We start from the raw sequence: 14,627 nt of genomic DNA, 5'->3' as shown, positions 1-14,627 counted from the left end.
CCGACTCGCCTTTCTGGAAAGGACTGATGAAAGTCAAACAATCCTTGTTTAATAGGACAAAGTTTATTATTGGTAACGGTGCTAGTACACGGTTCTGGGAGGATATTTGGCTCGGACAGACACCCTTGGCCATTCAATATCCGTCTTTATATCGTATTGTTCAACGTCGTGAGGTGTTCGTTGAAACGATATTTCAATCTATCCCCCTTAATATTCAGTTTAGACGGTCGCTAGCGGGCAATCGTTGGGAAGAATGGCTCCGTCTGGTTAGGCGACTGATGGAGGTTCAGCTTTTCCAACAACCCGATGAATTACGCTGGAAGCTCACTAGATCTGGAGTATTCACAGTTAAATCAATGTATATTGATGTTATCAATTCGAGCTTCATTCCTACCTCCAAGCATGTTTGGGTTGTCAAAATTCCTTTGAAAATAAAAGTGTTTATGTGGTTTGTTCATAAACAAGTTATTTTAACCAAGGACAACCTGACAAAGCGTAATTGGATAGGATCTACTAGGTGTAGTTTCTGTGATCGGGATGAGACAATTAAGCACCTTTTTCTTGATTGCCCGTTAGCCAAAGTTCTTTGGCGGACAGTACACTTTGCTTTCAATATTACTCCACTGAATTCTGTTAACACGCTATTTGGAATATGACTTAATGGGATTGAGCCCGACTTAGCGAGACATATTCGTGTGGGAGTATGCGCTTTGCTGTGGACTATTTGAAATTGCAGAAATGACTTGGTTTTTAACAGAACATCACGCTTTCATTTTGTTCAGGTTATCTTCTGAGAAACGATATTGATCCGTTCGTGGTCGCTACTCACTCCGATGGAGGCCAGGGAGCATTTGGTTACTGGATCTATCCGCTGGGAGATGATAGCTCGGAATATCTTCAACTGGTTTGGATGGCGATCATGTAATAGGATAGACAATTAGTTTACCTATCTCTCTTTAGCCAGCCGGTTGTGGCGTCCTTTATTTGGCTAGTTTGTCTTTCTAGCCTTTTTGGCTCTGAGTGAGCTTTTTTTTCTTTAGTTGAAGACTTCGAGACCTTGTTGGAACCTTATTTATTTGTTTGAATAAAATGGCCGTATGCGTCGTTCTGATGCAGAGGCCGGGGTGATCCTCTTTTCAAGAAAAAAAACATAAAGGCCTAGCTCTGTGAATGCTCTAAAGTACCAACAAATTCAGTTGGACTGCAACGATGTAGTGCTCAATGATTTTACCTATAGCATGGAAAGAAACGTAAACAACTACTCGAAAGGAGTATAATCATATAATTTGAATGATTCGGATATTGCTCACCACGCGCGATAGATTATTCCAAGGCAGAATCAAGAGTGATACAAGTAACGAATCAATTAGTGCTTGAATGGTTAGAAAGACAGTGATATTCCCAACCTATCAGAGTTCAAGTCATAAAATTGACATCGATGCTCGCATTATTCTTGAAATTATTTCATTTTTTCGGTGATATTTGTTTAGTGGGAGGAGACGATCCCGTCGACTCCGAGACGTTTATGGTGACTCTGTAAAATCTCAAAATGCTATGCCGACTTAGTCTTTCGAAGGTACTCCTAGGGATAGGGTGTGCGTGTGTGCGCTTATAGGGATGAGCATATGCTTGTGTATGTAAGCGACTTTGATTATACCGTGTTAGAAAAAAGAGAGTGATACAAGTAATAAAAAAATTCATGTTTGAAAACAATAGAGAAACTCGAATATCTTCCTACCTCCCCGCCTCTCTAAATACACGTGGCCCCGCTGGTCGTCTTCCCCATCCTCCAGCCCGATCAAACGCCTAGGGTTTCCCCGACCCAACCGCCCGCCCACTGAGCCCACCCCCGAGCTCGTCCGCCGCCGCCATTGCCGCGGATTCGCACGGGCTCCCCACCAAACCCGGCCGGAATCGGCCAAGAACGCGAACTCGAACGCGATTTGAAGCACACAAGCACCATAAGATCGCCGCGATTCCCCCTCCTCTGCCCTCTTCTAATTTCCTCTGTTTTTGGACCGCGCGATAAGAACAGATCCGCCAGCGTGCAGGGTCTATCAGACCAGTGCGCGCGCGCGTGCGTGTGTAAGGCACACTGACTCGGACTGAGTTCGGATTTTGATTCGTGTGATCTGTTCTGTTGGTGCCGAGGACATGATCAAATCGATGGTGTATTTCGGGCACATCTCCATCGGGGAGGTGGAGCTGTCTCCCAAGGGGGAGACGAACGTGGCGGCGGCGCCGTGGGTGCGGGAGATCCGGGTGGACCGCCTCTCCCCGCCCAGCGAGCGGTGCCTGCCGCTCGCCGTGCTGCACACTGTGTCCTCCGGCGCCCTCTGCTTCGTAATGGAGTCGAGGCCAAGCCCAGCAACCGCTGACGACGAGCCCCCGTCGTCGCTTGTTGCCATGCACACCGCTTGCCTCAGAGACAATAAGGTACTACATGAATCATCATTCCCAACAATCACAAGCAACATAACAAATGAGTAGAAGTAAAACCTTTTTTTAGCCTGACATGACATGGACAAGTTCACCCGAACAAGGAGTATTAATTAGCAGTTTAGCACACCAAGTACCTTGTGAAAAACCTCCCTTGAAACATTTACTGCATCAATGAGTACTATATAACTTGGGCATGAACAATTTTAAAGACTAGAAATATATTTAACCTGGCTTGGCAGTGCTGAATGACTAAGGTTTCTGGAGCAGTGTTCATATTTCACAAACAAATCAATCATATTCTCAGACTCTTGAACACAAAATGTTGCTTCTCGAGGCATACAATTGTTATGGACTTCGGACTTAGCATTGCTTGTTCTCAGCGGTTCATCACTGCAATTGAATGTGAACTCTGAACCGCTGAACTCCATGTACCGGCAGAAATATTTGAGGAATGAGCGAAGTGTTGCTTAACAGCTTTGGGGTGTAGCACACTAATGTGCCTGGAATTCATCCGCTGGCTAGTGACTGGGACTTAATTTTTGTGAGAGTGCAACTATATTAAGTACATCTTTTGCCCTTGTAGTTCACCATATCATAAATTTTAGTAGTAGTAACTTCGATCATTGCATTGCTATGAATATTCCTGTTTTAAGATTTTGATATAGATAGTTTTGAGCCAATCCATGCCTCAAAATCTGTAGCAAATATCCTCTACTTCGCCTTTTATTTATTTTTGGTTATTACTTATTAGGCATCTTTGTACAGAGATGTGCTAAATGCCTTGGCATTCTCCTTGTACCTGGGTGTGTTTTTACAAATTTTCCTCTTTATTTCCTAATTGAACAGATGTTCTGTTTGTCTTATCTCCTTCCTAATGATTCTCTGTGTTTGCAGACAGCAGTTTTTCCACTTGGAGCAGAAGAAATCCATTTAGTTGCAATGAAACCCAAGAGTAACTTGCCCAACCACGCATGTTTTTGGGGCTATAAAGTACCATTAGGCCTGTATAGTTCTTGCTTGAGTATGTTGAATCTTCGATGCCTTGGTATTGTGTTTGACCTTGATGAAACACTAATTGTTGCCAATACCACACGGTCTTTTGAAGACAGAATTGATGCACTCCAGAGAAAATTGAGTAAAGAGACTGATCCACAGCGCATTAGTGGTATGTTGGCAGAGATCAAGAGGTACCAAGAGGACAGGACTATGCTAAAGCAGTATATAGATGGTGACCAAGTTATTGATGGTGGGAAAATGTATAAAGTACAATCCGAGGTTGTTCCACCTTTAGCTGATAATCATCAACCTATGATCCGTCCTGTTATAAGGCTACAAGACAAAAGTATTATATTGACACGTATAAATCCATCGGTACGTAGTTCATGACTTTTCTGTGGAAGCATATGATAGGCAAAAAAGCATGTCGTCTCTTTATTTTCATTAGGTCATTTTTAACAGGCTCTGAACATACCACTGTAATTTGGATTATTTTGTATAGTGTGTTCGGTTGAAGTTTACCACCATAATTCATTCAATGTATCCTGTAGATTTTGCAAGTTGCCTGTTTCTTTTTCTGAAAAAAATGGCAACCTATTTGGTTACAGCATTCTCAGTTTGTTCATGCATTACATAGTGCAGAGCTTGAATCAAATTAAATGATGTCTTAGCCACAGCATTCATGGCAAGTTGCATGCATTTGATGTTGTGGATGACTAAGTGTCCTTCTTTATTCTTGGGCCCGCTGATCTTTGTTTTGCTTATCTTGGGTTTTGGTTCAACCATGTTTGCTTGTTGTTAGACTGTACAGTTTATTTTCCATACCTTTTTCTGTTAGATAAGAGATACCAGTGTTCTGGTGCGGTTAAGGCCTGCTTGGGATGATCTTCGGAGCTACTTGATTGCAAGAGGTCGGAAACGTTTTGAGGTGTATGTGTGCACAATGGCTGAGAGGGACTATGCCTTGGAAATGTGGAGGTTGCTTGATCCTGATTCTAGACTGATAAACTCTGTTCAACTTCCTCACAGGCTTGTCTGTGTCAAATCTGGTGCGTATTAATATTCTTCCAGTTATTGCATCTACAAGACATGCATAGTTTGCTCATATAATCTTTTAATCAAGTTTGTCAACGAGTGAATCTCCTTACAATGAATTTCCATGTTCATGCATATAATATTGTGGGATTTTCCATCCTTTTGAGGTTAATGCTAAATTTACTCATCCAGGCTCTAAAAAGTCATTGCTAAATGTGTTCCATGATGGATCTTGTCACCCTGGTATGGCCCTAGTGATTGATGACCGTTTGAAAGTTTGGGAGGAGAAGGACCAATGTCGAGTTCATGTTGTTCCTGCCTTCTCTCCGTATTATGCTCCGCAAGCAGAGGTAATGTCTATTTTGTATTGTATTCCAGCATAAGATTATCTTACAGTATTGTTTACAGAGGTCACCCTGTCTTTAACTTGCACAGGCGAACTTCCCTATTCCAGTTCTTTGTGTTGCCAGAAATGTTGCATGCAATGTTAGGGGTAGCTTCTTCAAGTAAGAACATCTTGGCTATGTGGTACCACAGAAACTTGTTTCCTGTTACATACACAGAAAACAATGTTGAATTGTTGCTGATGCAGAATTTTACGATCCAATTGACAGGGAATTCGATGAGGGTCTTCTACCATCGATCAGTGAAGTTCATTTTGATGATGAATTAGATCATGTTCCGTCTTCTCCTGATGTCGGAAATTATTTGATTTCAGAGGTAAACTTTGTGAAGGTGGATGCTTCAGATTGACTCCTTTTAACTACTGATGAGGAACAGTGTTTTTTTCTTGTTAGGATGAGAATGCAGCAAGTTTGAATGTGAACAAAGATCCGATGGCTTTTGACGGTATGGCAGATGCAGAGGTTGAGAGGAGAATGAAGGTTTGCCCTTCTCTTCCTTGTTCAGAATGTTTGTTATAAAAAGATGAACTGTTAAACAAGTGATATCCAAGAAACACGGTGATCATTATCCACTAATCTATTGTTTTGTAGTATATGTGAATGCTCCAGCAATAGTAACCCCTAAATTAACTATATGCAGGAGTTCTTTTTTACTTAAAGTGAATGAGAGGGTTCATTGTTTATTAGCTTTGACCTTTGTTTATTTTGTTGAAACAACTAACTGGCAATGCTAAACCGTTGTTTATTAGCTTTGACCTTTGTTTATTTTGTTGAAACAACTAACTGGCAATGCTAAACCTATGTCTATGTCTTATGGTGTTGTAACAAAAATGTCAATGTAATGGAGGCCGATATCTTCACATTTCTTAGTAGCTATTACCTTTTTCAATGTTTTTTTAATTTTCTCTCCTAGTTATGTGTATCTAAATTATTTTTCAGGAAGCAGTTTGCAGTGTGCAGGCTGCAGATCCAGTGACAACAAATGTTGACGTGATATCAGTAGCTGCTAACCAGCAATTTGCTACATCTTCATCTATTCCGTTAGCACCACCACTGGGCGTGGTGCCTTTGAATAACGATCAAGGTCCTCAGCCTCCTTCAGTCAGCTGGCCTGATGCTCAATCTGGTATGGTGGATCCTTTGCAAGGTTCTCCAGCTAGAGAAGAGGGTGAGGTTCCTGAGTCTGAGTTAGATCCTGACACAAGGAGAAGGCTTCTGATATTACAGCATGGCCAAGACACAAGAGATCCCACACCACCCTTTGCTGCAGAACCTTCTGTACAAGCCTCAGTTCCTCCAGTGCAATCTCAGGGAAATTGGTTTCCTGTAGAGGATGAGATGGACCCAAGAAACTTAAATAGGACTTCAACGGACTTTCATCTAGAATCTGATGCCGTACATAGTGATAAAAGCCAACCACCACATCAACCATACTTCCCTGCTCGTGATAATCCTATATTTTCCGATAGATTAAATCATCAGAACCAGAGATATTCTTCTCAGGTGAGTGGTCACCTATGTTGATCAAACTTTAGTTTATCTTTGTTCGTTAATGAGGTGATTCTAGACGATTTGGTGACAAATGCTTGATTTATTCAGCTACCTCACAGTGAGGATCGTCAAATGCTTCAGAACCAGGCACCTACAACATATAGATCATTTTCTGGTATGTTTTGCTTTATGCCTTTATCTTTGATGTTTCTGATGTTCATTCAGGTTAGCAGCTGCCAATGTTCAGGAAATCGTTAACTGGTTACTGCTCGATCGGCTGACAAGTAGGGGATTAATAGGTGAATCGGCCAGCTAACTAATTTATTGGCCGATATTTTGAACAATGGCAGCTGCATAGGATAATGTATGGTCCTTTTGTCCCCACCGAACTTAGAAGCTTAAGCTATTTAGGATATAGTTATAGTCTCTTGTACTATCCCTATAGAGTTGTATTTACTGTCATCTAAAACGAACATATCTAACTGCGTTTCTCATGTCTTATTTTCCAACTGTTCATTTGGCGTAGTCTTCTGTGGTTAGATGATGAACTAAGATGTTACTTTTTGCCAAGTAATTAAATATTTGTGCGCCTTTTCATGGTCCAGTACTCCAGTATATGTAAACCCATCGGTGTGTATTTCCTTCCAGTTAACAAAGAGAATAATACTGATCACCTTTTACCCGTTTGGTGAGCCTATATACATGGTCGGTTGGGTGCTAATTCTGGGGCTTATCATAGAGCTGATCAAATAGAAAGTATAAATGATTGCCCTTTTCTGCAGACACTTCAACGCGGTTTATCTTGATCCATAACTCATTCTTGTTTGCTGCTTTGCTCAGTGGTGCTCCTGTTATCATGAAAAGCTTGCAATTTCATGAATGCCCCTCTTAAATTATTTGATTTGTGCTTTACTCTATAGTATCTGAAACTGTATCTGCAATGTGAAGGCGAGGATATGGCAACCCAGCGTTTTCATCCAGGTAACAGAAGCAGCCAAATGGAGTCAGGACGTCAATTTGTACAATACACAGAGACATCTGGTGCTGTATTGGAGGAGATTGCAGCGAAGTGTGGATTTAAGGTAGTTTTGATGCTACAGATCAGATATCATTCATCTGTAAGTATTAGCTTACATATCTGCCTATCTGGTGTATTTCTTTACTTGTTTCTAGGTGGAGTACAGGTCAACTTTATGTGATACTACAGAGTTGCGATTCTCCATTCAGGTAAAATACAACTTATGCTGATTGAAAATGTCAATAACGTCATTTTGTTAATAAACCACCGTGCCAATGGATGATGACATTTTTCTTTCTATTGGAAATTGTATAAAAGTTACTATGGATGTCATTTTTCTTTCTATTGGAAATTCTATAAAAATTACTATGGATGTCAGGATGTAATCTTGATAACATGAGTTACAGGATAGGCACTATTTAACATTAACGTTTTGCCAACTATTTAAGTATTGTGCTGCATGCTCATTATTCCAGTCTGCTTGCCGTTTGCACACTAGCACGTCACGTTTCTATATCCCTTATTTTCTTTGTTGATCTTTCAGATTTGGATTGTTGGAGAAAAAGTAGGTGAAGGAATGGGAAGAACAAGGAAAGAAGCTCAACGACAAGCTGCTAATATATCATTAAGAAATCTGGCAGGTGAGTTTATGCTGTACTCCCTAGTCTCTTGACTCCGGATGAAAAATGACAAATATGCAAATAGGTGGTTGACAATCAGTTGTTTAAGGGGGCTTTTTTTAGTAGCCGACTTCTGACATATTATCAATGTCTCAGAGTTTTAGAACAAATTGTCGCCCTGATTTCTGACACTCGTGGCCTTTTTAACCATTAATCATCTGAAGCCGCTGAAACGTTTCTCTATTTGTTTTGCCTGTCCATAATTTCTCAATTTCTATTGTTTCTGATGGTCTGATCTATGCGCAGGTAGTTATTTCTATCCAGCGTATAAAATATTGCATTATAATATAATGCTTGGTTTTGATCGATGAAATTTATATGCAGATAGATTTCTGTCATTTGATCCAGATAAGATGACAGTTCCGGTGGATGATGGTTTTAGTAGCAATCCAAACTCATTCAAATATAGAGGGATTGATGGAGATAATATAGTACCAGTTGCAAGCACGTCGGATGGGTCTAGATATATGCACGAGAGAGTTGATAACTCAACCAAATCTGCTGGTTCTGTTGCTGCTCTTAAGGAGCTTGTAAGTAGCTGCTTTAATTGTCAAGTTTCGAACAAGTGTGCCCTTTAACTCAGATATATCTTTTGATTTGTTGCAGTGTACAGCTGAGGGTTATAACTTAGTTTTCCAAGCTCAGCCATCTCCATCAGATAGTTTGAGAAGGGAAGAAGTTCATGCTCAGGTTAGTACTTCATCTCCATAAATACTCATTAAGCTTTACCTGATACATGGAACACTATATACACTTAAGGGCACTTAACAAAAGCTAACTTCCATTAACTTCAAAAGCTATCACAAGATGTCTGAGATCTAGCTGTACGCCTTTTTCTGATAGTGTAACATGGTGTTGTTTATTAACATTTGTTGTATGGTAGTAGTATAACATTTGTTCTATGTTGTTGTCAAATCGTCATTGGTGGATGCTCTCCCTTAAAAACATTTTGGTCTGATGGGCTAGCTACAAGACTTCATTAGGACTAACTTTCAGTAGTTTTTAGATCCATGCTTTCAATGTACCTTCTTATCGCTTGTCTTTGGCTTTACAGATTGAAATAGGCGGGCAAATCCTGGGAAAAGGAGTTGGAGTAACATGGGAGGAAGCTAAGGCGCAGGTTGTAAGCTTACACATGAGAAATATTTATTTTATTTCTTTACTTCGTTCTTCTTTGAGTTCTAAAATCAACAAATAAACTCAGTGGTGCTTGCATGGTTTCTATTTTTATCTTACATTGAGCAAAATAGGGAGGGCCCTTTATCTTCACAGCCTTCATTACCATCTTTTCTGGATGCAATATCTGATTGGTTTCCTAAGGTGTCTAAAACCATTACTTTAAATTTTAAGGGTACAAATGTTTTCTTCTTTTGATACAGTGAACTATAAGATTTGAATGGATATTTGTTGGACAAAGAATTTTTATCTGGATTATAACAGTTATAATTTGCAGTGTTTCTGAACCCATTCTTTTACATCATATTGTGTTGTAGGCTGCTGATGGGGCTCTCGGAACTCTGAGATACATGCTTGGTCAACGTCCACAGAAACGGTCTGGATCTCCAAGGTGATTATTCGCTAGTCTCTTGTTTGTTGTAGATCTGTAACATTTAGCACTCGTTATTTGTGTGATCCGAGAAATTTCTTTTGAAATGTGGTATCTCGGACTTTTTGCCATAGTACTAGGTTTTTATCCGAACAAGGGATACCTTCAGCCTTTTCATAGAAGCAGAACAGGATATCAGGTTACAGCACATCTGGCACATAATATAGGAACCCCACACTGTTTACACAATGAGGCTCACTTGTTTGATGTTTAAGTTAGATAATTATAAAGAAATAGAAGTGACCATCCCTCTGAGTTCAGATTGTAAACCCTTGATATAAGTGTTTGGAGGAAGTTTCATTACGTAGATTCCAGGCTAGTGGAAATGATGCTTGTTTAATTATATTTAGCTTGAAGGAGGTTGAGAGTTCAATATATTCCCTCTGTACTGAGCTATGCGACACATGCTGACTGTTCTAGCATTATTGTCAGTTTTATGCTTACGTTCTTCAGTTTAGGTAGTGGATGAGGGTGAGCTGAGTTATGACCAGAATAGTTTTTGCTCTTTCCACAGGTCATTCGCATCCAATTATAATAATAAGCGCTACAAGCCAGATTTCCAGCCAATGGTACAAAGGATTCCTTCTGGCAGATACTCTAGGAATGACAGTCGTGTTCCCTGATTGTTTTGTCTGAATTCTGTGGACACGATTCATCGGAAATTCATTGCAATCTGTGACCCCCGAAGAAGCTCCGTAATTGCAAGTTTGAGCGAGATGGCTGTGAAGGCAAGAAATAACTGTACACGCCCTTAGGTCTTGTTTTCGGTTTCTGAGTTCCCCTTCTTGCCCCACTGCCATTTCCGAGCTAACCCCCAGCAGGCGTGGCTTGCACGGAGTTGTTGCAATCTGTTGCCCAAGTGAGCCCGCGATGCTGTCATATGACTTCCCTCGGATCTGTTACCTGTGATTCCCCAGCTGACAGTGGATCTTAGAGCAGGATGGCAGTGCAACTGGTTAGGAGAGTTTTTCTTGTTGCATATCAGGTTACCACTTACCACTGTGTTGCTCCTCCATAGTGTATAGACTTGGAGGCGGAGCAATTTTTTTTTCTCATTCAATTTTACGGTGCAGTGTTAATTGGTCGGGTCACTTCTGTAACTTTTATTACGAGATTTGCTTCTACCGGTGGCTGCCGTTTTTCAGGCCCTCGGGCAGCTGAGACAGGGTGAAGGGAAGTTATATTGATTGTCGAAATCATAGTAACGTGAGTGGATTTTTGGGGCCATGATACACGTGCACCGGTTTGGATGCTCCCCATCTTGTAATGAACGACACCGGGATTTGTTCTAGGAGGCGGTGAGGCAGCCTATTGGATCGGCCATGCAATACTATTAACAACATTCCTCTATAAAGTTAGCTTGGCTGAGTCAAAGGACTACGCATATCAATCAAGGATCTTGATGTCAGATCCAATTGTGATTAGGGTATGCATACCATGGTTCTCCCAAATGTAATTTTGCTCACCTCTGTGCAGCTTTTACTGATCAATGAGTTGTCCACGCGGGGTGCTGTTACCACGTGATTCTTTCCCTAGGATATGATATCAATGAAAGCGGAGAGCATCACGCCTTTTCTTTGGGCCAACTACCACTCTTATATCAGGTCAAAAAAAAAAAAACTACCACTCTTATATGCACAATGTGCCTTGCAACTTGCTGCCACCATCAACAATATCACGAAAAGCAGAGGCGCGAGGAATGTACCCACGCCGTGCTGTGCTCTGTTTATTTGATGAATATAATTTCCTATCACTGGGCAGTTGCATTACCAAAGCGTTGACTTGCTTATTTCTATATCCAACAAGCGCGATGGACTATAAAGTGAAGTATCTTTCATTGATATCATATCCTAGGGAAAGAATCACGTGGGATACGATCTGATTACAAGTCGTCGGCAAGTGCCGTTACAATTAATTAATTATCGCTCAGCCATATAGTTAAAAAAAAGGGAAAATGCAAAAAAATCTGATGTCCGATTTTTGGGCATGACAAATTGAATGTTTTTCATGGTAAATTATATTGACGCGATGATGACAAATCTGGCTTGCAAAAACTAGCCGTCAACCTTAATTGTGTTTTAAACAATTATCTATGATCCAAGTTGAAATTCCACATCAGTAACATGTGCTCGTCCTTGTTGAGCCACCACTAAACAAAATAAAGCAAGTGTCATCCAAATTGCACAACTGGAGTTGTCCTTTCTCTAGATTGAAGTAAACATACAAGGGTATATATTTGAAGTTTTAAATAGTGGGCTATGCCATTTAGTGGCGGATCGGCCAGAAGGTATGAGAAACAAATAGTGAATCTAAGCCCAATTTAGCATTTTTGCTTAAATCATATAGACATTTTTAAAAAAGCATACAATATTAGGCATCAATATCACATATATAGGTTTAGGCATCAATATCACACACACACACACACACATATATATATAGAGGTATAAAAATGGGGCGGGGGGAAACCCCTTTTGATCAAAAAAGGTATACTTGACAGTTTGACATACATACATATGTCAATGGACCTGGCATCCAGCCATAGCAAAACAAAGCCTGGCATCCAGCCATAAGAATGCAAAGCTTGACATAGCTGTAGGCTTTAGCGTGACCCTAAATTGAGTTCCAAATTTAGCGTTAAATCACGCTATAGCGCGCTATTGACAAAAAGAACCATTTAGCGAAAAACAAACGTAACTTTAGCGTGACGCCCATTCAAATGCTGTAGTTCGCCATTTAAAATTTTGATCCTGATGCATGGCAAGTAAACGCACTAGGTTTGAGAGTTGACATCAGGAATATCGGAAGAATTAGTTGGTGAAAGTAGCAGCAAGTGTACTTAATTTTAACCTATCAGCAGCCATCATGCAGTCATGCGGATGGCGTCTCCTCCCTTCCCATGTTACAAAGACCGCCATCTTTTTTAGTTACTTGCCTCTAAGAGGCAGCCAATGCGCGTGGTGCAAGGGCGCACCAAGGCACCAACGCCATGGCTGCTACTCCTACGGCAACCCACGCTACTTCGCTCTTCTTCCCTCCCGCTCCGACCATGGCGCCGGCCCCTCGGAAGCCATTGCCGTTGCTCCTCCTCTCCTTCTCCTTCCCCGTCCTCCTCCTACTCTTCTCCCTCGTCTTCCTCCTCTCGCACACCACCTTCAGCCTCCTCCTCTGCCCTCTCCTCCCGCAGTCACCTTCGAGGTCAGCAAATGCCACGACGACCAGTGCTTCTGTTGCCGCCGCCGCTAGCCTTGACGTCTCCATGGACAGGACCATGCTCGAGTTCCACGTCACGGCGTCGCCACCGCCGCCGGCGCCTCTTGCTCCTACTAGACCGGCTAAGAGTAAGAAGAACAGCAAGAAAGCCTCCACGAAGCGAAACAAGGGCCTCTTCAAGCGCCTCATCAGGCAAGCTCCCCGGACGCGGCAGTTCGCGGCGCGCACGGCCGAGCTCTTCGCGCCGCCGTCGCCGCAGCGGCCGTGCGCGCACCGCTTCTTCATGACGTGGCTGTCCCCGCTCGAGCAGTTCGGAAGCCGCGAGGCCCTCGTCCTGGAGACCCTCTTCCGGTGGCATCGCGACGCCTGCCTCCTCATCGCCTCCGACACCATGGACTCCCCGGGCGGTGGCGACAGGCTCCGGCCGTTCCTCGACCGCGGCTTCCGCGTCCGCGCCGCGTCGCCGGACTTGGCGCACCTCCTGCGCGGCACGCCGGCGGAGCCGTGGCTCGGCGCGGTGCGGCGCGGGGAGGTCAGCCCGGGGAGCGTACCGCTCGGGCAGAACCTCTCCAACCTCCTCCGCCTCGCGCTGCTCTACAAGTACGGCGGCGTCTACCTCGACGCCGACGTCGTCGTCCTCAGGCCCTTGTCGGGCCTCCGCAACGCCATCGGGGCGCAGGCCGTGGACGCGGCCACCGGCGACTGGATGCGACTGAACAACGCCGTGATGGCGTTCGACCGGGGCCACCCGCTGCTGCGCGAGTTCATCGCCGAGTTCGCCGCCACGTTCGACGGCAGCAAGTGGGGGCACAACGGGCCCTACCTGGTGTCGAGGGTGACGCGCCGGATGCCGGAGCTGGACGTCACGGTGCTGCCGCCGCGGGCGTTCTACCCCGTGGACTGGAACACGATCGGCGGGCTGTTCATGGCGCCCAAGGACAGGAAGGAGGAGAAGTGGGTGCAGGCCAAGGTGGACAACATCAGAGGCGGGAGCTTCGGCATCCATCTGTGGAACAGGGAGAGCAGAGGGATCGAAATGGAGGAGGGGAGCGTCATCCGAAGGTTGATTTCGGACGGCTGCTTGTTCTGCAATTCTTCCGTGGCTGCATGACAGGAGAGTCTTAGAACTGCATGCAGAAGGAGAGATGAGAGATCGGCTTCGGCTGGGGTGTGTCGTGTTTGGGTTGGCAAATTGTACATCTTACTTACAGGCAAGAAATAACATATATAGAACAGTGATTTTGCTGCACTTGAACATGGCTGGGAGGGTTGGGTGCCCCGCTGCACCGAAACCTCGCCAGAGAATTGAGTCCCACTATCTATCTTAAAAGCATCTCCAATAAACAGTCCATATGTAAAAATACTATGTAAAAATATCTAACTTTTGGATCTTCAAGAATAGAAAACGCTGCTTCAACAGATGGTTCATATGTAAAAAAGAATTACATCACCGCCTTCCGAAGATGTAAAATTAAAAATTTTGTGATGCAAATTTACATCACGAGATACAAGTGATGTAAGACCGCGGCCGCCCGTGAAACGACCAACCGCCAGTTCATTTGTCTTCCCGCTCGCGACCGCCTGCCCGCCCGAGCACCAGCCGCTGGAAATCGCCGCCGCCCTCCGCCCTAGCCCGCGTCGCCTCCCCCGCCGGAGGGCGTCTCGCAGCTGCCCCGGCGCCGCCGTTTCAGGAAGCAGCAGCGGCTGGATTCGCCGACTTCGGCGGTCCGGCAGCCCATATA

At 43.5% G+C, this 14,627-nt stretch overlaps 2 protein-coding genes across 3 annotated transcripts; both read left to right on the top strand.

Moving 5' to 3' along the window:
• Window positions 1–1,765: 1,765 nt before the first annotated feature.
• On the top strand, window positions 1,766–10,877 carry LOC125539068 (RNA polymerase II C-terminal domain phosphatase-like 1). Of its 2 annotated transcripts, XM_048702434.1 has the most exons (17): window positions 1,767–2,436; window positions 3,337–3,813; window positions 4,277–4,487; window positions 4,666–4,823; window positions 4,909–4,979; window positions 5,088–5,193; window positions 5,271–5,357; window positions 5,817–6,380; window positions 6,477–6,543; window positions 7,317–7,450; window positions 7,542–7,595; window positions 7,931–8,027; window positions 8,391–8,596; window positions 8,673–8,756; window positions 9,121–9,186; window positions 9,560–9,633; window positions 10,187–10,877. In XM_048702434.1, the coding sequence occupies exons 1-17, from the start codon at window positions 2,155–2,157 to the stop codon at window positions 10,293–10,295; spliced, it is 2,847 nt and encodes a 948-aa protein (XP_048558391.1). In that variant the 5' UTR covers window positions 1,767–2,154; the 3' UTR covers window positions 10,296–10,877. The 2 variants fall into 2 exon arrangements, with proteins under 2 accessions (XP_048558392.1, XP_048558391.1); XM_048702435.1 differs by lacking the exons at window positions 8,673–8,756; window positions 9,121–9,186; window positions 9,560–9,633; window positions 10,187–10,877 and having other exon boundaries at window positions 1,766–2,436; window positions 8,395–8,562.
• A 1,642-nt stretch (window positions 10,878–12,519) lies between these two features.
• LOC125539067 (uncharacterized protein At4g19900-like) lies at window positions 12,520–14,134 on the top strand. Its single transcript, XM_048702433.1, has one exon. The coding sequence runs from the start codon at window positions 12,662–12,664 to the stop codon at window positions 13,994–13,996; it is 1,335 nt and encodes a 444-aa protein (XP_048558390.1). The 5' UTR covers window positions 12,520–12,661; the 3' UTR covers window positions 13,997–14,134.
• Window positions 14,135–14,627: the final 493 nt, after the last annotated feature.

This window comes from Triticum urartu, chromosome 2 (assembly GCF_003073215.2).
Source record: "Triticum urartu cultivar G1812 chromosome 2, Tu2.1, whole genome shotgun sequence".
Classification (NCBI taxonomy): domain Eukaryota; kingdom Viridiplantae; phylum Streptophyta; class Magnoliopsida; order Poales; family Poaceae; genus Triticum; species Triticum urartu.
The sequence above is the reverse complement of the archived record's forward strand: the minus strand, read 5'-3'. Positions and strand labels throughout refer to the sequence as shown.